Genomic DNA, 24,933 nt, shown 5'->3' with positions numbered 1-24,933 from the left:
TTTTACTGTTGTCCTTATACTGTTGATTATTCTAGTGCTTCACAACAAATACATTAGTGCTCAATATTAAGAAGAAACCTTTAATTCTGCCTTATCTTCCATGTTTTCACGGAACCTGCGGACACACTGGCAAAGAATCAAATGTGTCACATACAGGATTGTGCACAGTAATATGGGAAGGATACAACTTCAAAAGTATAACTATCACAGGGTTCCACCAGACCAGAACAAATTGGACTGGGATTCTTCCAAATATTTTTGTTACAGCATTTTGCTCAAGATGTATTTGCTTGGGTTGGCTAGGTCACTGCCAATGGTAAGAAAATGTGTTTTTACAGTCATAGTTCGAATCAACTTAAACTGGCGCACAGACCCACAAACCAGACCTGGTAAATTATGGGAGGGTTGAAAACATGTAGCATAGGATCACTGTTTGAAATCATGCTTAAATTGGCATTCAAATTCATCAATCCTCACTAAGCAATTTGTAACTGTACTAGCTTCTGATCAAACTTCCTTTCAGTCTTAACTGGATTGTGTGAAAGATGAAATAAAATCTGAACAGGAAAGTGTACTTTCCTGCAATGCAAAGGAACAATACTGACTGAGTCTGCATGAGGTCCCCAAAGACTGAACTGAATTACTCTTTCATTAAAAAAAATGATTGATTCTGAAATATAACTTCATAAGTCAGAATTTTTCTTCCGACTGTTGATCGGGATACAATTCAGACTCTAAACCATCAAGGATGTCAAAGCAAATGATAGATGCTCCATCATTGATCTTACTTAATGCTGAGATAGATAGCTTTTTGGTCCCAAAGGGAACAAGGAATAAGGGAAATGGATGGGTGAGAGAGTTTATGCCAACGATCAACCATGATCTTATTGAATGGTGAAGCAGATGCGAGGGGCTGAATAGTCTGTCACTTCCGTTTGCATAAAATCCTTTGCAACATGCCTGTCACAGCATTTTTATGTACACAGGTGACCTGGCTAATAATCAGGACACCAAATAGTTGGTTAAAAACCACTAAGTGGTCTGCCAACACTCTATAAACTCACATGAAGAATGGTCACTTGGTCAGCATACTGGAGGGCTGCCAATGCTTGTGGAACTGCAATTCACCATAAACCACCCTGTTTAGAAAAGCAGCAATAGGGGAGATGGAGAGCTGCCAAGCCAAACCATTCAATGAGTCTTGCTATTTAAATATAATGAATGCAGAAACACAACAAGTGGAACTGAAATTGTCAATGAATTCACAGCAGGAGAAAGATTACAATGATCCTTTATCCTGTTCACTCTCTAAACCCTTTCAAACAAAGCAGCAGGCATAATCCAAAAATAGAAGCTTTGGTAATGAACTACACCCGTTTACGAACACATTCACTCGGTTCACATTGCTCACCATGCCAGGTCATTGTAAAACGGCAGAACAAACCAACAGGATAGGGTTGGTGTTTTCCAACAAAACAAAGCAGTCACAGAAATCTTCTACACACAAAAAATATTAAAGAATCCTATAGTTTATAAATCCACATAAGATTATTCATTTAGAAATTGTAATTTTTAAGCAAGATAAATAAAATAATACTTGCTCAGAGGCTGCCAAATGGGCCTAGAGTAATTAAAGGTCAAAAGGAAGGCTCATGTTATGTTAGTGAAGCCATGATGCAAGGTATTAAAGTTAAACAATGGGAGTCTCGTTAACTATCTCATCAGGAGACTCTCAGGGAGAAGGTTTAAATTAATCATATAATTTCCCCAGATCAGAGAAGGATTAGCATTGCTGCCTCACAGCGCCAGGGACCCGGGTTCGATTCCCAGCTTGGGTCACCGTCTGTGTGGAGTCTGTATGTTCTCCGTGTCTGCGCGAGTTTCCTTCAGATGCTCCAGTTTCCTCCCACAGTCCAAAAGACGTGCTGGTTAGGTGCATTGGCCATGCTAAATTCTCTCTGTGTACCCGAACAGGCGCCTGAGCGTGATGACTAGGGGACTTTCACAGTAACTTCATTGCAACATTAATGTAAGCCTACTTGTGACACTACTAAATAAACTTAAACTAGGTTTGATAGCAACTTGTAAACAAAGAGGTGTACCCATATACTTTCCAGATCAAAGGAAAAGTTTAAAGTTAAAGATAATTGATTTACATTTCTATCTGGAAATAGCTCATGTGTCATATTGCCATGGAGGTGAGTTCAGAGGGAAAAACTCCTTTATTTTTATATATATAAATATATTTTACATCTGTTATTTTCACAGTCTGACTGAGTGTCAGCCAGCCAGGGAGTTGTCTGTGAGAAAGCAGTAAACCATTTTGTTTAAAACATGGAACCATGTTGCGTAGTCGTTTCAGTTAGTAACTGGGAATTCAAATTTCTTTCAGTAGTAACTGGTCCCTATCGAGATCATAGTACATGGTACAAAAATAGCTTATGTTATAAACTGTTTTTCAAGTATTTGAGATATCCACGTTCAAACATAATTTTTAAGGACACTATCAAATACCTTTGAAAGAAAATGTGCATCTTGTACCTCTTGTGCTTATCCTTGCTCTTGAATGTCATTGGGATATATAACAGCTTAGATTCTGCAGGAGGTCAGTGGTGAAGGGGTAGCAATCGCCATTGAACTCCAAGAAAGCTGCCCTCAAAGATTAGTCACTACCGTGCCATGGATTTCCCACTTCCCAACATCAGTTTGAATGTGTTGTCGAGAGAAGGGGATTCTCCAGACAGCCAGCAATCGTGATGTTATCAACTAGGGTAAGCAGCCAATCTCATTGAAGAATTCTCATACAGAGCAAACCAAGAAGTAAAATGCACCGATTAGCTTTCACTTTTTTATAAATTTGAGAGGCAGGGTGAAGACTGGGACATACACTTCAGTGCACAGACACGGTCAGAACAAGCAGCTAAAAGGACTTCTGAAAATAGGCAGCTGGCATCTACTCTGTTTACAATGACGAATTTGGCTACCGTTTTAATCCACAGGAAACTTTCACACGGACAACCGGGGAGAAAGATCTCAACTCTCTGTATGTTACAGTAGTGATTCATTACAATAAAGATTCACCCATAGGGCAAACACTGACAATAAATCAATGATCCATTGGATAACTTCCAGAAGCTGCCTGTTCAACCTACTTTCCTCTTGCCCAGCTCACCCTATCCCCTTTCCACCACCCGGCACGGTGGCACAGTGGTTAGCAATGCTGCCTCACAGCGCTAGGGACGCAGGTTCGATTTCCAGCTTGGATCACTGTCTGTGTGGGGTCCGCACGTCCTCCCCGGGTCTGTGTGGGTTGCCTCCCGGTGCTCCGGTTTCCTCCCACAGTCCAAAGATCTGCAGGTTGGGCGGATTAGCCATGTCTAGTTTCTCCCTGAGTGTCTCAAGATGTGTAGGTTAGGGGGATTAGTGGAGTAAATACGTGGGGTTACGGTAATAGGGCCTGAGTAAGATGCTCTTTCAAAGAGTTGGTGCAGCCTCAATGGGCCAAATGGCCTCCTTCTGAACTGTAAGGATTCTATGGTAACACTCTTCCCATTCTGCCCCCTTTCCTACTCAGCCTGACACAGCCTACCCCCCCCCCCTCCACCCTGACCCATCCTACCCCCCTCCTCCACCCTGACCCATCCTACCCCCCCTCCTCCACCCTGACCCATCCTACCCCCCCTCCTCCACCCTGACCCATCCTACCCCCCCTCCTCCACCCTGACCCATCCTGCCCCCCTCCTCCACCCTGACTCATCCTACCCCCCCTCCTCCACCCTGACCCATCCTACCCCCCCCTCCTCCACCCTGACCCATCCTACCCCCCCTCCTCCACCCTGACCCATCCTACCCCCCCTCCTCCACCCTGACCCATCCTACCCCCCCCTCCACCCTGACCCATCCTACCCCCCCTCCACCCTGACCCATCCTATCCCCCCTCCTCCACCCTGACCCATCTTACCCCCTTTCCTCCACCCTGACCCATCCTACCCCCCCCTCCTCCACCCTGACCCATCCTACCCCCCTCCTCCACCCTGACCCATCCTGCCCCCCTCCTCCACCCTGACTCATCCTACCCCCCCTCCTCCACCCTGACCCATCCTACCCCCCCCTCCTCCACCCTGACCCATCCTACCCCCCCTCCTCCACCCTGACCCATCCTACCCCCCCTCCTCCACCCTGACCCATCCTACCCCCCCCTCCACCCTGACCCATCCTACCCCCCCTCCACCCTGACCCATCCTATCCCCCCTCCTCCACCCTGACCCATCTTACCCCCTTTCCTCCACCCTGACCCATCCTACCCCCCCCTCCTCCACCCTGACCCATCCTACCCCCCTCCTCCACCCTGACCCATCCTACCCCCCTCCTCCACCCTGACCCATCCTACCCCCCTCCTCCACCCTGACCCATCCTACCCCCCTCCTCCACCCTGACCCATCCTACCCCCCTCCTCCACCCTGACCCATCCTACCCCCCCCTCCACCCTGACCCATCCTACCCCCCCCTCCACCCTGACCCATCCTACCCCTCTCCTCCACCCCTGACCCATCCTACCCCCCTCCTCCGCCCTGACCCATCCTACCCCTCTCCTCCGCCCTGACCCATCCTACCCCCCTCCTCCACCCTGACCCAGCCTACCCCCCCCTCCACCCTGACCCAGCCTACCCCCTCCTCCACCCTGACCCATCCTACCCCCTCCTCCATCCTAATCCATCCTACCCCTCTTCCACCTGACCCATCCTACCGCCCCCTCAGCTACCCTGACCCATCCTACCCCCCCCTCCTCCATCCTGACCCATCCTATCCCGTCTGCCGTCACAATAGACATCCTCCTACCCATTTACCTTACATATTTACCTCATCTTTATCTCCTCAAATTGGCTAGGATCTTTCAATTTATCTGCTGCATGGTAGCTAGTGCCGTAAAACATGGTTTCACTCCCCCCAGTGACTGCTGCACTAGACCCAGGGGATTCCTGAACAGCTCTACTGAACTCTTCTCACCTGGGATACGGAAGGTCAGATAAGAAATGTGCAGCTCAATTCCAGTGTAAATAAAAAAGAGCAGAGAGGCAACTGTGATTGCCATTCCTCAAGAAATTTTGGCTCATTATGTCAAGGCTTCTGCACTCCATCACAATAGTGAATGAGTCTAACTTCTCCTTATCTAGGCATGGAACAGAAAGGCAGGAGAGAGGGAAGTGAGTAACCCAGAACAAGGTGCTGGAGATTGCAATATCTGATTCAGTGCGAGTCATATGCAAGCAAGGCTCATCTCCCTGAGGAATGTGCAAGTTTGTGACTTGCTACACAAGGACCACCCAGTAAGTAGGTCTATGTGACTTGCGGAGAGTTAACTGGAGAAATGCTGAATATTTCAATTGAAGAACTGAACACAAAAGCACCCCACCATTCAATTCCATAATCTTAAAATGCAGAAATGAGCAAAACAAAAACTCAAACATTCTAAACACTAAAGGCGCTAAACAAATCAGAAAAGTCAACATTTAAAATTGTGAGAACATTAGCTGATGAAATCATGAGTTGAACAACATTTCCTTGGCACAGAACAATTGCAATAAGGAAGAAAAGGAGGAGGAAATCCTGGATCATTGCAAGTTGCGGGAGATCATATGGCAATGGGGAAAAATATCTTTGCTATCAATGTTTGAACAAAGGGGTGTTTGTACGCCAATTAGGCAAATTCCATGTGCTGACTGCACAGCGACGTCAGTATGTTATGGATACATCGGCTACAGAGCAGACCTGAGACAAAGTGATAAAATACAGGCTCAGCTGATCGAACACACTCATGGGAAGCCTTCTGATAATTTGCACACGATTCAAGAGAAATGAGCTAATACAGGAAGACAGTTTTTTTCCCGTCACAGGCAGTGGGGGAAGTGTGGAATACATTGCTAGTTCAGCAAAAAGGATAAGCAAATGAAAAAAACGACACGCACAGAATGGCACGTGTCATTACGAAAGAAAGCAATGGATGCTGTGGTTTTGCTCTGTCCTCCCTTACCCATGGTGCTTTCCCACGCCCTCACGAATTGAAAATCTTAGCTAAGTTTTTAAGATTCCTACATGGCTTCAATACCATCCTATTTTTCTATTATTGACAGTGCTGCACCCCCTCCCAAACTCTGTTCCTCTGGGCTTTTTTTTTTGCATCCCTCCACAATATTATTGGTAGTCATGTCTCAGTCACCTGTTCCAGATGCCCTACATTAATCTTCCTAAAACTTCTCCATCTCCTTAAAAACTCAACATTTTGACCAAGCCTTTGGTCACCCAACTCTTAATATTTCCTTTCCTTTGCATTTTTGGCTGATTATGCCTTTATGAAGTATTTTTCATGAAAGGCACTACATAATTGCAAGCTGCTGTTTTCTCTCAATGTTCATATATACACCATCCCATCGCCATTAGAAAAAATAAATCGCCTTCTGATCGCAAACTGATAACACATACCGAGTGAGTGTTGATAATTTCTTCAATGGAGATGTAAATAACCGGTTTGCTTAGTGTCACCATGTCAGAGTATTCATCAATGTTAAATTTTTCTTCTGGTTCTGGCACATCACAGGCTGACTGGAAAAAGCTCCTGCAAGGGGTGGAAAAACAAGCAATTGATTAGGAACCCGACTACCACATGGGAGAGTTCATTAGGATTCAGTCACAATATAACTTTCTCATTTTGAATGATCTTTTGTTCCTAGATTAAAATGTTATGTAACAGCTAATGCAAAACCTACTACAATGTCAGCATTCCTAGTTATCTTTGTTCACCACAGCTGCAGTTCAGAACACATATCAAGCTTTCTAAATATAACTTATCTATTAGATAGCAACCTGCCAAACAAAACAGATACAAAATTCTCAGTTACAATGAACAGTGGATATAACAGAGTTTGCATAAAATCCTCTAATTAAGGATGACAGAAAGGCCCAGTGGTTCAGTGTCATCTTCCTGACATAATTTAAATAAATACAGCTCCTGACATCCTGGTGTACTCTGTTAATCATGTTGCCACCGTCAACTCATTGCCATCAACCGGCAATGTTTCATAGTTCAAAGAAAACCTTAGTGGCGGGAGCAAAACAGAAGCCGGAATTGACTGGGCCTGCTAACCCCTGCAGGAATCCCAATGGCTTGCTGAATTGGGTGTCGGGCCTAAAACAGAATCTCCTACCCCGCCTTCCAGGCAGCAAACCCATCGTGATGCTCCCAGCCCCCCAGCCCCAATCAGGTTCCTACTCATTGAGTAATATTTAAAAATGCTAATAGGCACGCAGTTAGCGCAAGTCCAATTCAACACCCTCCTGTGATGCACCTGCTCCCCACCCCCCCAATTCCCAAAAGCGGGTGGTCCACTGGGTGGGTCCTGAAAAATGTGGACCTAGAATCTTAGACTCCGAGGGGAATAGGGGAGGAGGGGGCAGGGAGCTAAGTGCTGTGCCCATGTGCCCCTCTGCTCTGCCATGGACTTAAAAAGTCAGTACAAAATTAAGACTTCAATGCTTAAAAAATAGTCAGTACAAAATTAAGACTTCAATGCTTAACCGAGGGAACAGTTTCCAAGAAAAACTGCCCACCTTGAAAGCACGTCATCGGCAATGCACAACATCTGGTGTACACACGGCTACCTATACTTAAAAAAAAACCTCTCAGCTGGCGTCTAATTATTTTCCCAGATGTTTTCTAACCATAATCCAACAAAAACCTTCTAAATCACCCAATGAGTCAGAGACCGCTGGAAAAAAAGGCTGCCGCTTTTTCCATGACTTGTTTTAACTTTATTGTATTGTGATCACCACAACCTCCCCACCACCTCCAATTTAGACAAAAAAAAAAGGTAAAGCTGGTTCAAATTGTTAGTCAGACTTCTCGGTTGATTTCTAAATGCATCCCGCCAAGTTCATCACCAACAGCAGTACTTTATTCAGATTGTCTAACATATCTGGTTTCACAGCATTAACAAGAATCTAGAAGTCAAGTTTTCAAAGTATTTAATCTAATTTTTTCAGAAGTTTGCAAACATGTTGGTTCCATTCTTTCCTGTGCCACGTAAATAAAGCCACAACGCTGCACCAGTGGTTTTATTAGATAAGGGTGACTTATTAGGACAAGGCATTGATGGTAACCATGCATGAGAAATCCAGCAGGCAAAGTGACCACTTACTCTGGATTAAACCAATACGGCGTCTTTCAGAGCAAGCATGCACATGTTTTGAGAAAGATACAAGGGCGATTCTCCCAAAAAGATTCTAAGTGCTGGATTCACGGGAAAACTGGTGTAAATCATGATTGTTTTTTCAGTGGGAGTTCACACTAGAATCTCCCAAACTCTGTGCAACGCAGAGGTCACAATCGTGAATATCATTAAAAGCTCGGGGGGGACAGGGCCTATTCACACCAGAGTCTGACAGTTCCGGGTCTCTGCGCATGCGCAGTGGCCCCAACTGTCAGACTGCAGTTTGCTGGCCAGCCCGATTGAAGTGCTGCCCCTCCATGGCCCGATCGTGGCTCCCACGACCATTCCCGGGCCAGCCCCCGGCAGACCACCCCTTCCCCAATCACTGGCCTCCCTCCAGCCCCAAACGATCCCAATGCAGAGTGGCAGTGGGGCTCCTGCCAATCGCCCCATAGACTCTGCCCCCAGCTGGCCCCATCCCTAGGCCTGCCCAATGTGAAGTGCCAAGGTGCTCCTTGGGCATGGACAGGACACTTTGTCCCTTGGGCAGTGCGGGGGGCACGGGCTGGCATTGCCCAGGTGCCCATGCCCAGGCCCCCGCCCCCCCCCCCACCACTGCCCGACCCCCTGGGGAGGACCCGATTGTCCCCTCACTGCACTCCAGCGAGGTCTCCCGCTAGTTCCCCGAAAGTGGAGTGAAATTGTACTGACAGGGTGGGAGATGTTATCGGACCCGGAGACTACAGTCCCGGGCCCGATAATGACATTTAAATGACATTAAAAGATTAAAATGACTTACCTACTGGTCCCGCTGGTTTCCAGCGTGGTCCCAATCACGCCAGGTATCCGGCGCTGGGAGATGCGCGTGCATCGGGAACGCATGCGCGAATCCCGCTTTTCAGCCCGCATGGGATTCTCCCGGCCCGACTCCCTAAAAAAGTGCTTCGGGATGGGAGAATCGCCCCCCACAATTTCCACTTAAGGTCTCAAGGAAGCCCGCATTCCTTTACACGGAAGTAAAAGCAAATTACTGTGGCTGTTGTAAATCTGAGATAAAAACAGTATCTGCCGGCAATACTCAGCCCTGGCAGCATCTGTGGGAAGAGAAACAGAGCTAACACTTTGAATCAAATAGGGCCCCCTGGAACTCAGTTTACTTTTGTTTCTAAATATCCTGCTGTGAAAACAAAATGGCTACCAATGGCAAGGCACAGCACCTGGCCATTGCTTCCAACTTGACCCTGAGGTGCTGTCAGAAAGATGAGCTGTTGTTGGAACTATTTGTTGCTAGAAAACTGCAAACCTCTGGAATAAAGGGTTTTCAAAGATACTTGAACAGATGATACGATTCATCCACATGGAAACAAAACGTTTTATTCAATTCTCCAGTCCATCTCTGCCCTGAGGAAGTTTTCCAAAGAGTCATATTCGACTCAAAATGTTAACTCTGTTTCACTCTCCACAGGTGCCGACAGGCCTGCTGTATTTCCAGCATTTTCTGTTTTTATTGCACTTACTAACCATGTGTTCTGCAAGCATAAAATGGGAGTATTTATTAGTCATGAATCACACCAACTTGCAGACTTCATAGATGCTGAACTTTGCCTTGCGGCGCTCAGTGTAGTAAAATGCTTTCAAGTTATTTAAGGGTCACGACTGGATTTGAATACTGGCAACATCTTGATATGTCAAGATTTTTCCTCTTTGGGAAAAACAGGAAATGTTAGTACTCCTCCTATCCAAGGTTAAGTTTGCAAGTTCTAAAACAATATTTGTGTTACAAAACATTTGGACTCTTTTAAAATGATAGAACTGTAATAAAAAAATGTTGCTCTATCTTTTCCCACTAGTGTTGTCAAGAGTTTTCCCAAGAAAGGTTGCACAACCAAGCATCTGAATTTAAGTCCATAGATCATAGAATCCCTACAGTGCAGAAGGAGGCCATTTGGCCCATCGAGTCTGCACTGACCACAATCCCATCCAGGCCCTATCCTCGTAACCCCACGTATTTACCCTGCTAGTGTGTCTGACACTAAGGGGCAATTTGGCATGGCCAATCAACCTAACCCGCACACCTTTGGACTGCGGGAGGAAACCGGAGCACTGGGAGGAAAGCCACGCAGTCACGGGGAGAAAGTGCAAACTCCACACAGACAAACCGGAATGGAACCCGGGTCCCTGGCGCTGTGAGGCAGCAGTGTTAACCACTGTGCCGCCCCCAAAGACACTTGGCGAGCCTGATGTGATTGGAACACGCAACCTTCTAATCTACAGTCAGACGTGCTACCGTTGCGCCACAAATTAAGCCTAGTTACAAGTTAAGTTGAGCAACTCGCCCAAAGGCAAACTGCAAAAATGAACTTTACAAGCATGGATAAGGTTCATAAGAGCCAAATACAAAACCAAATTCTGTCCAAACTTGCCCGTGGCATTTGGGGGTCATCACATTAGGAAGAAAATACTTTTGGAAAAAAAATGTATCAACCACCAACTTTATTACAGAGTCATAGTCATAGAACCATACAGTGCAGAAAAGGCCCTTCGGCCCACTGTGTTGTTTACAGAAAAACAATTTCTGTATTTTAAAAAAAATGTAAAATCTGAAACATTTCTAGATAACTAGCATCGAACTAGAGGATACATGGACGTATATTCCCGAGAATAGCGATCTGAAGACATTCTCCCCCTTCAGTAAAATATATGTACAAGTAGTGACATTATAATTAGTACCGAGTTTATTTTACAAATTAAAGAACAATCTGGATAGGATTGAGACTCAAGGTTATGAAGAGGAACAAAATCAAATATTTGTGGATTACAATGGTGCGGTGGTGCTGGAATCATGAAATGGCAACTGTGGAAAGCTTCACTTGAAGTAATGTAGGCACAAATCAAAGCTAATAATCGAGACCCTCCTTCAAACTGGGAGAAGAGTTTTGAAAGTTTTTCTTCAAGCATTGGGGTACAGTTCAAAGTATTGCAGATTGAACAAGGTGTGAGGAAGGAACAGGCATGGCAGAACACATGCTCTCCGCTCCACGAGAAAATAGACTCATCGGGTGGAATTTTCCTGCCCCACCCACCACAGGAATCGCAGCTGGCAGGGGCGGACCATGCAAAGGTCCGTTGACCTCTGGCGAGGTTTAGCGGTCTTGGGGTGAGCGCAGCTGGAAAATCCCACCCATTGTGTCCATTTTTCCTTCTTGCTTATTCACCATATGATCTGGGTCAATACTGATTTACACTCCATTTGTCAGCATTTCATCACCTGGACATAATGAACTGTGTTTTATCACAAGTGATAGCATGAGACTGGACATTCTAATGCTTAAAGCAGTCATCTTCAGCAGCATAGGCACCATACTTTAATTCCTCTTTTAAGTAACTTCCATTGTTCCACCTTCCTCCCTTCAAAGCCACTTATTTTTCAAAGCTTCTGGATCTCCAAACCAAACTCTTTTTTTTCCTGAAATCTGGAATCCTCTTTTTTCTGGATGCTCCCTTTCCCCTTACGCCTGTGAAAAAAGCTTGGGCACTTCCTTTCTACATTAAGTTTTCTCGTTTAAAAAGAAACTGACCCCCGCATCATGGAGGCATGCAACAATACTTGTGTATTTGAATTATGGTAGATTATTGTTCCTCTGTAACTCAATACTCAACTCCAGTCAAGTGCTTACTGGCTCGGATTATAATTTCCCAATTAGATTCACTGAACACGAAACAAATCTATCTCGCCTTGGATTATCTGAACCACTTTGTATAATTTCCAGCTCATTTCAAACTCTCAACTGTACAACATCCACATTGTTCCAAGGGCGGCACGGTAGCACAGTGGTTAGCACTGCTGCTTCACAGCTCCAGGGACCTGGGTTCGATTCCTGGCTTGGGTCACTGTCTGTGTGGAGTTTGCACATTCTCCTCGTGTCTGCGTGGGTTTTCTCTGCGTGCTCTGGTTTCCTCCCACAGTCCAAAGATGTGCGGGTTTAGGTTGATTGGCCATGCTAAAAATGCCCCTTAGTGTCCTGACATGCGTAGGTTAGAGGGTAAATATGTAGGGATATGGGGGTAGGGCCTGGGTGGGATTATGGTTGGTGCAGACTCGATGGGCCAAATGGCCTCTTTCTGCACTGTAGGGTTTCTATGATTCTATGGTCAACAGAATGCTAGGTTGCATCATAATACCACATATATTATCATGCAAGTTCCACCTATGAATAGGGGATCAAGTGAAGCAACCAGAAACAGGTTAAAACCATTGTGATTTGTTTCCCCACATCCACAAGGACAGGGAGTTAGTTGTATTTTCAAAACATTTTACATTATGTCAACATTAGAAAAGAGCGCTCCAAGCATGTACCTTAACATACACGCGAGGAGTGCTATTCCAACGCCCACTCTATTGCAAATATGTTAATGACTAATGAGTCAACATGATTGCCGTTTGAACGTGACGTTTAGCACAGCAGGCCAGCATTATTTATTTTCTTTCGGGCTCCCTTAATGATTCAGAAGGCGAATGCAATGAATCATCCTGAAGCATATAGTTAAGATGATTCCTTGGACCTTACACAATCAGCTTCTCTAATCTAGGAAGGCATTTATGAATTATTTCAGTATTCCCAGGCTCGGGGCTGCTGAACAGAGCTATGAATCTGGATGGTGATTGCTATTCAATGGCCCCTTGCAGGTAAAGATGTTAACACCAGCCAAGGACAACTACTGCTGCTGTTCTCTCTCTCAGCTAAATAGTTTAAAACAACGCAATTAAAATTAAATATGAAGAAGGTGGTGAAGTGCTAGAGAACCAAAGTAGGCAAAATTGTCGAGTCCCTGCACCCCACCCCCCCGTCTGTATACTGTCTGTTCATTGCGCAAAAAACAATACTTTTCACTGTATATTAATACGTGATTTAGATAGGCTGGAAAATTGGGCGGGGATCCTGGATTCAGGATTCAATCCTGGACCGGGGAGCGGCGCGGGCTTGGAGGGCCGAAGGGCCTGTTCCTGTGCTGTATTGTTCTTTGTGACAATAATAAATCAAATCAAACCACTTGAATCCAATTCATTTTATATAAACAGCAGCAATGAGGTGACAATTAGAGACAAAAAAGCAGCAGAAATCTGGAGTTTGAGTTTCTAACTGCTGAGGTAAAAGACTAGATTTGCACACCCTTGAAACTAATATCCTCAACCCTCTTGCCATAGAGCCTGAGACTGGCCATGTCTTTATTGTGTCCTTCTTTCTCGTTTTTTTTTTGTGTGAAAAAAATTGTATTCTGATGGGATATACCCCAGAATACTGTGAGAGGCAAGGGAGGAAATTGCTGGGGCCTCGAGAGAAATCTTTGTATCCTCATTGGCTATAGGGGAGGTCATGATGTTGGGATGCCAGTGTTGGACTGGGGTAAACACAGTAAGAGTTTTAACAACACCAGGTTAAAGTCCAACAGGTTTATTTGGTAGCAAATACCATTAGCTTTCGGAGCGCTGCTCCTTCATCAGATGGAGTGGAAATCTGCTCTCAAACAGGGCTCTCAAACTGCTCTTAAAACAGGAAATCTGCTCTCAAATGTGCCCTGTTTGAGAGCAGATTTCCACTCCATCTGACGAAGGAGCAGCGCTCCGAAAGCTAATGGTATTTGCTACCAAATAAACCTGTTGGACTTTAACCTGGTGTTGTTAAGACTCTTACTGTATAGGGGAGGTCCCAGAGGATTGGAGAATAGCCAATGTTGTTCCTTTGTTAAAGAAGGGTAGCAAGAATAATCCAGGTAATTACAGGCCGGTGAGCCTTACATCAGTGGTAGGGAAATTACTGGAGAGGATTCTTCGAGACAGGATTTACTCCCACTTGGAAATAAGTGGACGTATTAGAGAGAGACAACATGATTTTGTGAAGGGGAGGTCGTGTCTCACGAACTTGATCAAGTTTTCCGAGGAAGTGATGAAGATGATTGATGAGGGTAGGGCAGTGGATGTTGTCTACATAGACTTCAGTAAGGCTTTTGACAAGGTCCCTCATGGCAGACTGGTGCAGAAGGTGAAGTCGCATGAGATCAGAGGTGAGCTGGCAAGGCGGATACAAAACTGACAGAGGGTAGAAGTGGAAGGGTGTGTTTCTGAATGGAGGGCTGTGACAAGTGACGTTCCTCAGAGATCAGTGCTGGGACCTTTTCTGGTTGTAATATATATATATATATATATATATATATATATATATATATATATATATGATTTGGAGGAAAATGTAACTGGTTTGATTAGTAAGTTTGCGGACGACACAAAGGTTGGTGGATTTGCGGATAGCGATGAGGACCATCAGAGGATACAGCAGGATATAGATCGGTTGGAGACTTGGGCGGAGAGATGGCAGAAAAGGTCATCAACCTGAAATGTTCACTCTGTTGCTCTTGTAAATTTTTCCTGACTTGCTCTTTCCAGCATCCTTGTATCCATTTTTGTATTTATTTATGATTTGTTGCGATGTAACATTTGATCATATTAAGAGGGGTAGTTCATAAAATAAAGACATTAAATAAATCGATGTTAATTCCAAATTGGAAAAGTAATGGTGTTTTGTTTATTTACATGAAAAAATTGCCCGAGATGCATTTCTGTGCTGTTAAATCTATGCTATCTGTAGTGAAGTAAATGATAATTGCTGAAAAAAGAAACATGCTGTTGACATGATTAGTAAGTTTGCAGACGACACAAAGGTTGGTGGATTTGCGGATAGCAATGAGGACCATCAGAGGATACAACAGGATATAGATCAGTTGGAGACTTGGGCGGAGAGATGGCAGATGGAGTTTAATCTGGACAATCTGCAGGAGGGAGGGGTTCAGGTACTTAAGCAATTGGGGCTCGTACTGGGGAAGGTGTGACCTCTATGAGAAGGATGGTCTACACCTTAATCAGAAGGGGACCAATATCCTGGGGGGTAAATTTGCTAAGGCCATGCAGGGAGGTTTAAACTGATTCGGGGGGGGGGAGGGATCCTGAGTAGTGGGGCTGAAAGTGAGGGATGCATGGATGGGGACTGCAATGCACGGCATTGCAGAGGTGGGGTGGAGCAGGGTTTGAAATGTGTATACTTCAATGCCAGGAGTATTCGCAATAAAGTGGGTGAACTTGCAGCGTGGATCAGTACCTGGGACTTCGATGTTGTGGCTATTTCAGAGACATGGATAGAGCAGGGGCAGGAATGGATGCTGCAGGTCCCGGGGTTCAAATGTTTTAGTCGAAGTAGGGAAGGAGGTAGAAGAGGGGGAGGGGTAGCATTATTGGTCAGAGATTGTATCACAGTGTCAGAGAGGAGGTTTGATGAGGACTTATCTGTTGAGGTAGTATGGGCGGAGATTAGAAATAGGAGAGGAGAGGTCACCCTGTTGGGAGTCTTTTATAGACCTCCTAAAAGTTCTAGAGAGGTTGAGGAAAGGATTGCGGAGTCAATCCTGCTTAGGAGTGAAAGTAATAGGGCAATTGTTATGGGGGATTTTAACTTGACTAATATTGACTGGAATTGTTATAGCTCTAGCTCGTTAGAGGGGTCAGTTTTTGTTCAAAGCGTGCAGGAAGGTTTTTTGACTCAGTATGTAGACAGGCCAACTAGAGGTGAGGCTATATTGGATCTGGTGCTGGGAAATGAGCCAGACCAGGTGCTAGACTTGGAAGTTGGTGTGCATTTTGGTGATAGTGACCACAATTCGGTTACGTTCACCTTAGTGATGGAAAGGGATAGGCATGAACCTCGGGCCAGTGGTTTTAGCTGGGGGAAGGGTAATTATGAGGCTATTAGGAGAGAATTAGGAAACATAGGTTGGACTAGGAGATTACAGGGACTGGGAACGTCCGACATGTGGAGTTTTTTCAAGGAGCAGCTACTGCGAGTCTGTGATAGGTATGTCCCTGTCAGGCAAGGAGGAATTGATAGGGCTAGGGAACCGTGGTGCACCAAAAAAGTTTCTTTGTTGGTTAAAAAGAAAAAGGAGGCTTATGTTCGGATGAGACGTGAGCACTCGGGTAGTGCACTAGAAAGCTTTAGATTGGCTAAGAGGGAGTTGAAGAGCGAGCTTAGAAGGGCTAAAAGGGGACATGAGAAGACTTTGGCGGATAGGGTTAAAGAGAATCCTAAGGCGTTCTATAGGTATGTCAAGAACAGAAGGTTGGTTAGGGCAAGTTTAGGGCCAGTTATAGATGGCAGAGGGAAGTTATGTGTGGAACCGGAGGAGATTGGTGAAGCATTGAACCAATATTTCTCTTCGGTGTTCACGCAAGGGGACATGAATATAGCTGAGGAGGACACTGGGTTGCAAGGGAGTAGAATAGACAGTATTACAGTTGATAAGGAGGATGTGCAGGATATTCTGGAGGGTCTGAAAATAGATAAATCCCCTGGTCCGGATGGGATTTATCCAAGGATTCTCTGGGAGGCAAGAGAAGTGATTGCAGAGCCTCTGGCTCTGATCTTCAGGTCGTCGTTGGCCTCTGGTATAGTACCAGAAGATTGGAGGTTAGCGAATGTTGTCCCATTGTTTAAGAAGGGGAACAGAGACTTCCCCGGGAATTATAGACCGGTGAGTCTCACTTCTGTTGTCGGCAAGATGTTGGAAAAAATTATAAGGGATAGGATTTATAGTTATTTGGAGAGTAATGAATTGATAGGTGATAGTCAGCATGGTTTTGTGGCAGGTAGGTCGTGCCTTACTAACCTTATTGAGTTTTTTGAGAAAGTGACCAAGGAGGTGGATGGGGGCAAGGCAGTGGACGTGGTATATATGGATTTTAGTAAGGCGTTTGATAAGGTTCACCATGGTAGGCTTCTGCAGAAAACGCAGATGTATGGGATTGGGGGTGATCTAGGAAATTGGATCAGGAATTGGCTAGCGGATAGGAAACAGAGGGTGGTGGTTGATAGTAAATATTCATCATGGAGTGCGGTTACAAGTGGTGTACCTCAGGGATCTGTTTTGGGGCCACTGCTGTTTGTAATATTTATTAATGATCTGGATGAGGGTATAGTTGGGTGGATTAGCAAATTTGCTGATGACACCAAAGTCGGTGGTGTGGTAGACAGTGAGGAAGGGTGTCGTAGTTTGCAGGAAGACTTAGACAGGTTGCAAAGTTGGGCCGAGAGGTGGCGGATGGAGTTTAATGCGGAGAAGTGTGAGGTAATTCACTTTGGTAGGAATAACAGATGTGTTGAGTATAGGGCTAACGGGAGGACTTTGAATAGTGTGGAGGAGCAGAGGGATCTAGGTGTATGTGTGCATAGATCCCTGAAAGTTGGGAATCAAGTAGATAAGGTTGTTAAGAAGGCATATGGTGTCTTGGCGTTTATTGGTAGGGGGATTGAATTTAGGAGTCATAGCGTTATGTTGCAACTGTACACAACTCTGGTGCGGCCGCACTTGGAGTACTGTGTGCAGTTCTGGTCCCCACATTACAGGAAGGATGTGGAGGCTTTGGAGAGGGTGCAGAGGAGGTTTACCAGGATGTTGCCTGGTATGGAGGGGAGATCCTATGAGGAGAGGCTGAGGGATTTGGGATTGTTTTCGCTGGAAAGGCGGCGGCTAAGAGGGGATCTTATTGAAACATATAAGATGATTAGAGGTTTAGATAGGGTGGATAGTGATAGCCTTTTTCCTCTGATGGAGAAATCCAGCATGAGGGGGCATGGCTTTAAATTGAGGGGGGGTAGTTATAGAACCGATGTCAGGGGTAGGTTCTTTACCCAGAGGGTGGTGAGGGATTGGAATGCCCTGCCAGCATCAGTAGTAAATGCGCCTAGTTTGGGGGCGTTTAAGAGATCCGTAGATAGGTTCATGGACGAAAAGAAATTGGTTTAGGTTGGAGGGTCACAGTTTTTTTTTAACTGGTCGGTGCAACATCGTGGGCCGAAGGGCCTGTTCTGCGCTGTAATGTTCTATGTTCTATGTTCTATGTAAATGTGAGGTAATGCATTTTGGAAGGACTGATACAGATAGGAAATATACAGTAAATGGCAGAACCCTTAAGAGCATTGATAGGCAAAGGGATCTAAGTGTACAGGTACACAGGTCACTGAAAGTGGCAATGCAGGTGGAGAAGGTAGTCAAGGCGGCATACGGCATGCTTGCCTTCATCGGCCGGGACATTGAGTTTAAAAATTGGCAAGTCATGTTGCAGCTTTATAGAACCTTAGTTAGGCTGCACTTGGAATATATAGTGTTTAATTCTGGTCGCTACACTACCAGAAGGACGTGGAGGCTTTGGAGAGGATACAGAAAAGGTTTACCAGGATGTTGCCTGGTATGGAGGGCATTAGCTATGAGGAGAGGTTGGAGAAACTTGGTTTGTTCTCACTGGAAGGACGGAGGTTGAGGGGCGACCTGATAGAAGTCTACAAGATCATGAGAGGCATGGACAGAGTGGATAGTCAGAAGCTTTTTCCAAGGATGGAAGAGTCAATTACTAGGGGGCACAGTTTTAAGGCGTGAGGGGCAAGGTTTAAAGGAGATGTACGAGGCAGATTTTTTACACAAAGAGTAGTGGGTGCCTGGAACTCGTTGCCGAGGGAGGCAGCGGGAGCTGATACGATAGTGACTTTTAAGGGGCGTCTTGACGAATACATGAATAGGATGGGAATAGAGGATATGGTCCCCGGAAGGATAGGGGCTTTTAGTTCAGTTGGGCAGCATGGTCGGTACAGGCTCAGAGGGCTGAAGGGGCTGTTCCTGTGTTGTAATTTTCTTTGTTCTTTGAACAAGAAATATATTAGCAATTAACAGCAAACGCAAGCTAGTAGCAGCAGATCTCCAATCAATAAACACTGCACTCCTATGTTCCTTTTACTCTTTGAATGGGCAACTCAACCATTTAGCACTTATTACAAGTCACTCCATTTTTACACCAGTGCTCCAAAACATAGATAATTCATCTTAAACCGGTAACTCCCAAGTGCATTTGCAATGACACAGCAATGAGAGATATTCTATCAGAAAAAAACATTTCTCAAGACAATTCTTTTCTGCTTTGTAAAAGCACATATTTTGAAAAAAAGACAAGATTTTATTTTCAGGTTCTATAAATTGCAACTTACCTGAATTTCTGGTAAGTCTGTGATAAATAGGCGTTCATAGATGACAACTGTGCGTTCTCTCCTTCAAACAGCTTGTTTGAAGCAGCATGTTGTAATACTTTTGCCACTGAACCCAAGTTTCGCCGTTGATCAGGATGGAGCTGCCCCCCAGCAGTCATGTCAATGATATCAAATCCATCAGGTGCAACAATAGCTGGGTTCATGTAGCGATAGTAAAGAAGGTTGCCTACAATCTGCAAACAGCAATTGATAATATTCAAATCAATGTCTTTTAAATAATTACAAAATAATCAAGAAATAGCTCGGTCCCTTTCCGGAACAAATGTAGCACATCTCCTCCCTCCCTTCCAAAAGTTATGATAACTTGAAAGGGGAGGTGATGGCTTAGTGGTATTATTGCTAGACTATTAATCCAGAAATTCAGCTAATGTTCTGGGGACCCGGGTTCGAATCCCACCACGAAGATGGTAGAATTTGAATTCAATAAATATATCTGGAAAGAAGAATCTGCCGATGACTATGAAACCATTGTCGACCGTCGGAAAAACTCATCTGGTTCACTAATGTTCTTTAGGGAAGGAAATCTGCCATCCTTACCTGGTCTGGCCCACATGCGACTCCAGAGCTACAGCAGTGTGGTTGACTCTCAACTTCTCTCTGACAACTATGGATGGGCAATAAATGCTGGCCAGTCAGTGACGCCCATGTCCCACGAATGAATTAAAAAAGAATTAGACTGGAAATTCCCAGGTCTACATCCTGTGTTGCTGGTAAAATCTCCAATACGTCACTTCAACTTCAGAATCCCACATTCTTTATTATTCACTGGCTGGACCAGCATTTACTGCCCATCTCCAATTACCCTTGAACTGAGGGCACTTAACAGTCAATCAGCCACAATGCTGTGGATCTGGAGTCACAAGTAGGTCAAATTTTCTTTCCTAAAGCACATTAGTGAACCAGATGGGTTTTTAGAGCAATCGACAACGGTTTCATAATCATCAGTAGACTTTTAATTCCAGATCTTTTTATTAAATTAAAATTGTCTCTGACCTACCATGGTATCATTTGTACCCAGGTCCCCGGAGCACTATCCTGGGTCTCTGGATTGCTAGTCTAGTGATAATACCACCACACCATAACCTCCCTCATGCAGAGTATGATTTTGCAGCATTCTGCACAAATTATCCTGCGAAATAAGCTGATAAATAAGATGATAAATAAGCAGCTCAGCATTAATGCGTGTTTTTGATTTTAGGATCCAACCCACAACTGCATATAAAGCTGAGAGGATTAGCAATTATAAGCCATATAAATTATTTCAGGGCATTAAATCCATTCTTCAAATTGTACAGTTGTACAATACATGGCATATCCATGTAACCACTCTGCAACATTGCAAACTACAAATATGACTTTGAAACCCAGCTCTCCAAATTAAGCAAAATTTCTTGAAATGTACCACCTATAGACTTTGAGATGAACTCTGGAGAATGGAGCCATTCAATTAAACTCTGTGCAATTAAACTCCTAGAGCTGGTCGCATATTGATTTCTAACTTGCACTTTTAAGGTGCAGCCTACGGTACTGTGCAAGAAACCAGTTTTACAACACTGGACTATAAATGTGCCATCAAGGTACTTAAATTACATGATAGTGCACTATTTGTTTTATGCTAGCACACGTTATTCCAGAATAATAACCTGACCTCCCTATGATTACTCTCTATAATTGACCCTTCCCTACAGAACAATTGCTAGTGTTCATCTACATAAGAAAAAAAAACTAATTGTACATTAAATCTTCATGGCATTTCTTTATAAACTGTCAGATACGACAGTTGGTACAAAAGATATTTATAATTAGAGCAATGTATTTTCTGCGCAGCCAGTGGAAATTAAAATCTAAGATAATTCTGTTGAGCTACCTTTAACAGTTCATCCTCTGTGGAATCAGGAAATTTCTCATGAAGCGAATTCTTCAGAACCTTGGCGATGTACCTCATTCCATAACTGCACACAAACAAATGGATAAAAACAATGAAAAAGTGAAATATTAACATTGGTATAACAGATTTTCAAATAAAACAATGCTCAAATAAAATGGTCTTTTCAAACGTGAAATAAATTTTCAAAAAAGTGCTCGAGATGCATGACTTTACATGAGTCATTTCATCGAGTTAATAAAAGGAAACTCCTCTGCCCTCTACAGGAAGGTGAAACACATTTGCTCAGCAAAGGTTAAACCATGAAGCAAACTAATTATTATGGAGCTTTTATAAGGTGTGACTATCACAAGGCGGAATAAATGACAGAATTTCCTGTGCAGTTACGATGGCAACAGCATGGTATAAAACGCTTTGTCTCCTTGTAGATTTATCCAACTGGGAGAATGCGTTTTACTTAGAACCAAAGTAAACTCGGTTTTAACTGTTAACCAACACCCGTACAAGAGAAAGAATGGACCAATCAAGCATTGTGAACAAGGACAACAACATATTTTGCTGATGAAAAGCTCCAGGACATGACCCAACTTTAAAGAGAAAAAACTGGGACTGTATTTTCTGCGTTTCCACCAAGCATTGGGGGATTTGGGGGGGGGGCGGGGAGAGAGAGAGAGAGAGGGGGGGTCATACAGGGTAGGCCGTGTGCCCACCTCCAAAATACGGAAGGGGGGGTGGTGGACAGGTGTCAGAATCAGCAACCCACCACCATATTCAAGTAAGTAATCAAGGGTCAGTCAACTATTGGCCCTGATACATTGTCCATGCCATACAGTGTTTGACTTGGGAAGAAGAAGCCAGCCCAAATTTTAAGCAAAGGCTTGGGGCGGGGGGAGGAGGGGAAGAGTTTCGATCTTCATGAGTTGCCCTTTGCTGACCAGCCCCCAATCACCCTCCTCCAACCAAAAGATTGATTCATCCCTTCCTTCCTACCCACTCGTAGCCTTAAACCCACCCCCATATGCCCTTCATGATCTGACCAAATCCTCCTCCTTCTTGATCACTGCAGTCCCTGCTGGCTGGGAGCTCCTGAAGGTGGGTCTTCCTCTCCAGTGAGAGATGGAAGTCCCACTTTTCCCTCATTTTCACAGTCCACCGTACTTTATGACTTTGGGGTGAGGCAGCTTGGAGCATGTTGGCTCCATGCCAACTTTGCTTCCGGGTGGTGGGGCTGAACCATCTGCATGTGCCCTCAATGCCCCCAAACCAAAGCCTGCCCCTCTCTGCTATTTATTTAGCCTCTGGTCTCTGCATCTCTTTGCTAATCTAATCCTGATCTCTTCCCTTTACACTGCCAAGGCCGTGGCACAGAGCCCAATCTGTTTTCAGATGCATTTCTAACGTGGGATGTCACATTGAAAATTTGTGATGCCCATTTTGATCTAAATAAAATCAGTCAATGCTCCAATCTCTCTAAATTTAAAACATATTTTTCATTTTGATTATTTTGAAGACTTTTACTGTAGCAGATTCAGTCCAGAAAGAAATGCTAATCCCACCATAGAGATCGAGGATGGTGTCTTGTGATTGGATTTGAGATGAGTTCGTAGGAATAATGGTGCTGAAGGCTGAGCTATAGTCAATAAATAGGAGTCTGACATAGATGTCAACTCTTACAGATGCATCAGAGAAAGCATTCTTTCTGGTTGTATCACAGCTTGGTATGGCTCCTGCTCTGCCCAAGACCGCAAGAAACTACAAAAGGTCGTGAATGTAGCCCAATCCATCATGCAAGCCAGCCTCCCATCCACTGATTCTGTCTACACTTCCCGCTGTCTCGGCAAAGCAGCCAGCATAATTAAGGACCCCACGCACCTCGGACATTCTCTCTTCCACCTTCTTCCATTAGGAAAAAGATACAAAAGTCTGAGGTCACATACCAATCGATTCAGGAACAGCTTCTCCCCTGCTGCTGTCAGACTTTTGAATGGACTTACCTTGCATTAAGTTGATCTTTCTCTACACCCTAGCTATGACAGTAACACTACATTCTGCACTCTCTCATTTCCTTCTCTATGAATGGTATGCTTTGTCTGTGTAGCACGCGAGAAACAATACTTTTCACTGTATGTTAATACATGTGACAATAATAAATCAAATCAAATTACACATTAATGAGTGTCGATTGGCACAAGACAGGATCTCTGCCCTCACTCAGGAGAAATTCCACTTTGGAGAAATGCTGGCCAATCAGACTAAGCAGCAACTCTCCAGCCTCTCCGGGCACAGTGCAACGGTGACCAGGAGAGGCAGTGCAAGGGGCTGCCTGGAACCAAGCCGGGGGGGGGGGGGCGGGGGGGGATGTATTTTTCCGATTCTGCCTCCATCTGCAATAATAGAGAATGGGTCTAATGTTTCAAAGAGTTTGTACAGGCACGGTAGGCTCAATGGCCTCATTGTGGCCTGAATTAATCTATGATGCAATGATATTTGCTACTTACGGAATGGTATCCAAGGATGTGCTGATGGACATGAGAACCTTATCAGTGACAGCCTGCAGGTTGTGCATGCAGGTCTCCAGTCTTGTCTTCACTTCTGCATGTGATAAGGCCTGTTCGGCTGTTACATCATATGGCAGTTTACTACAAACACAAAGAAATTCAATATTACTTTAGGCTTGCAATTCATGGCATCCAGTTTTGAATAGAAACTTCAGTAACAAAAAGTATAAATGAAGAGAAACTGAATTCCTCAGATTTGTGCATGGAATTTCCCACTATTTGAACGATGTTCTCTGCCCATTCCAAGTTGGGGTAAAGGAGGAAAGAAATGGGAGTTATATGGAATAAAGATTCTTGAAGAACATAGGAGAGGATTTTGATTCCAACATGGGCAGGCAAGCAGACATGGTTATCTGTCGGTGCGCTGGTTCCCCACTTTGGGCCCAATGCGCGGCTATTTTCCTGGATGGCAGTTTGGCAGGGAACAGTTGGTTTAAGTCAATTAAGGTTATTTTTCAGTCAGCCCCACCACCCACCCCAGGACGATCAGAACAGGTCAGATGTCTGGAGGCAGCCAGACGGGGTCCAGTGTTTCAGGATCACTTTGAGAGCACCCCTGCAGCCACCATTCTTACGTGACTGTAGCTGTGGCTGGAGCTACCCTTTTGTGGGTTTCGGTCCACAATGGTGAGCCAGCAGCAGTAGTAATTTTCAAATTCAGATTATGTGCTTCAAGATGAAGGTGCCTCTCTCTCTCCTTTACCTGCAGTGGTGGCAGCCTGAAACTCATTCCATGCCAAAGGGTCTCCTGCTGGCCCTTCAGCTTTGAGAGGCCACTTGCAACCCTTAATTGAACAGTGAGAATGCCCTCTGGCCTTTAATTGCCCAATCCAATGGAAATTACTGTTGAGTTACAGCTCCTGACGTGGTACAGGTCAGGACCCACATTTGACCCCAACATCAGGGTCTTGATCCAAACCAGATAATCCTGTCCATGGTTTTCCATTCCTCACCCTTGCTAAAATCCCAGATATTTTTAAAGGCGGCAGCTGAGGTTGCAAGAGGAGGTCCCATTTCTTTAAAAGTTTGTTTACGCTGGGAATTAACTTAAAGCCCAGATGGGGCACACAAGTTTAAAAAGCACAATTTGGTTTAAAAAAAATTGTATAATTATCTTGGTCTGACAAAAATGAATAAAGAATAGG

The 24,933-nt window shown here is 44.6% G+C and overlaps 1 protein-coding gene across 1 annotated transcript in view; it reads right to left on the bottom strand.

Annotated features, from left to right (window-relative positions):
- The window catches only part of iqgap2 (IQ motif containing GTPase activating protein 2), a 354,173-nt gene that overhangs the window by 47,510 nt on the left and 281,730 nt on the right, over positions 1-24,933 (bottom strand). Inside the window, exons 27-30 of the mRNA XM_078214942.1 lie at positions 23,729-23,869; positions 21,213-21,297; positions 19,286-19,518; positions 6,481-6,613 (exon numbers count right to left, since the gene is read on the bottom strand). Of these exons, the coding sequence (XP_078071068.1) occupies positions 6,481-6,613; positions 19,286-19,518; positions 21,213-21,297; positions 23,729-23,869 (592 nt within the window). The remainder of the gene's footprint in view (positions 1-6,480; positions 6,614-19,285; positions 19,519-21,212; positions 21,298-23,728; positions 23,870-24,933) is intronic.

This window comes from Mustelus asterias, chromosome 6, assembly GCF_964213995.1.
Source record: "Mustelus asterias chromosome 6, sMusAst1.hap1.1, whole genome shotgun sequence".
In the NCBI taxonomy this organism is placed as follows: domain Eukaryota; kingdom Metazoa; phylum Chordata; class Chondrichthyes; order Carcharhiniformes; family Triakidae; genus Mustelus; species Mustelus asterias.
This window is presented reverse-complemented; position numbering and strand designations above follow the sequence as displayed.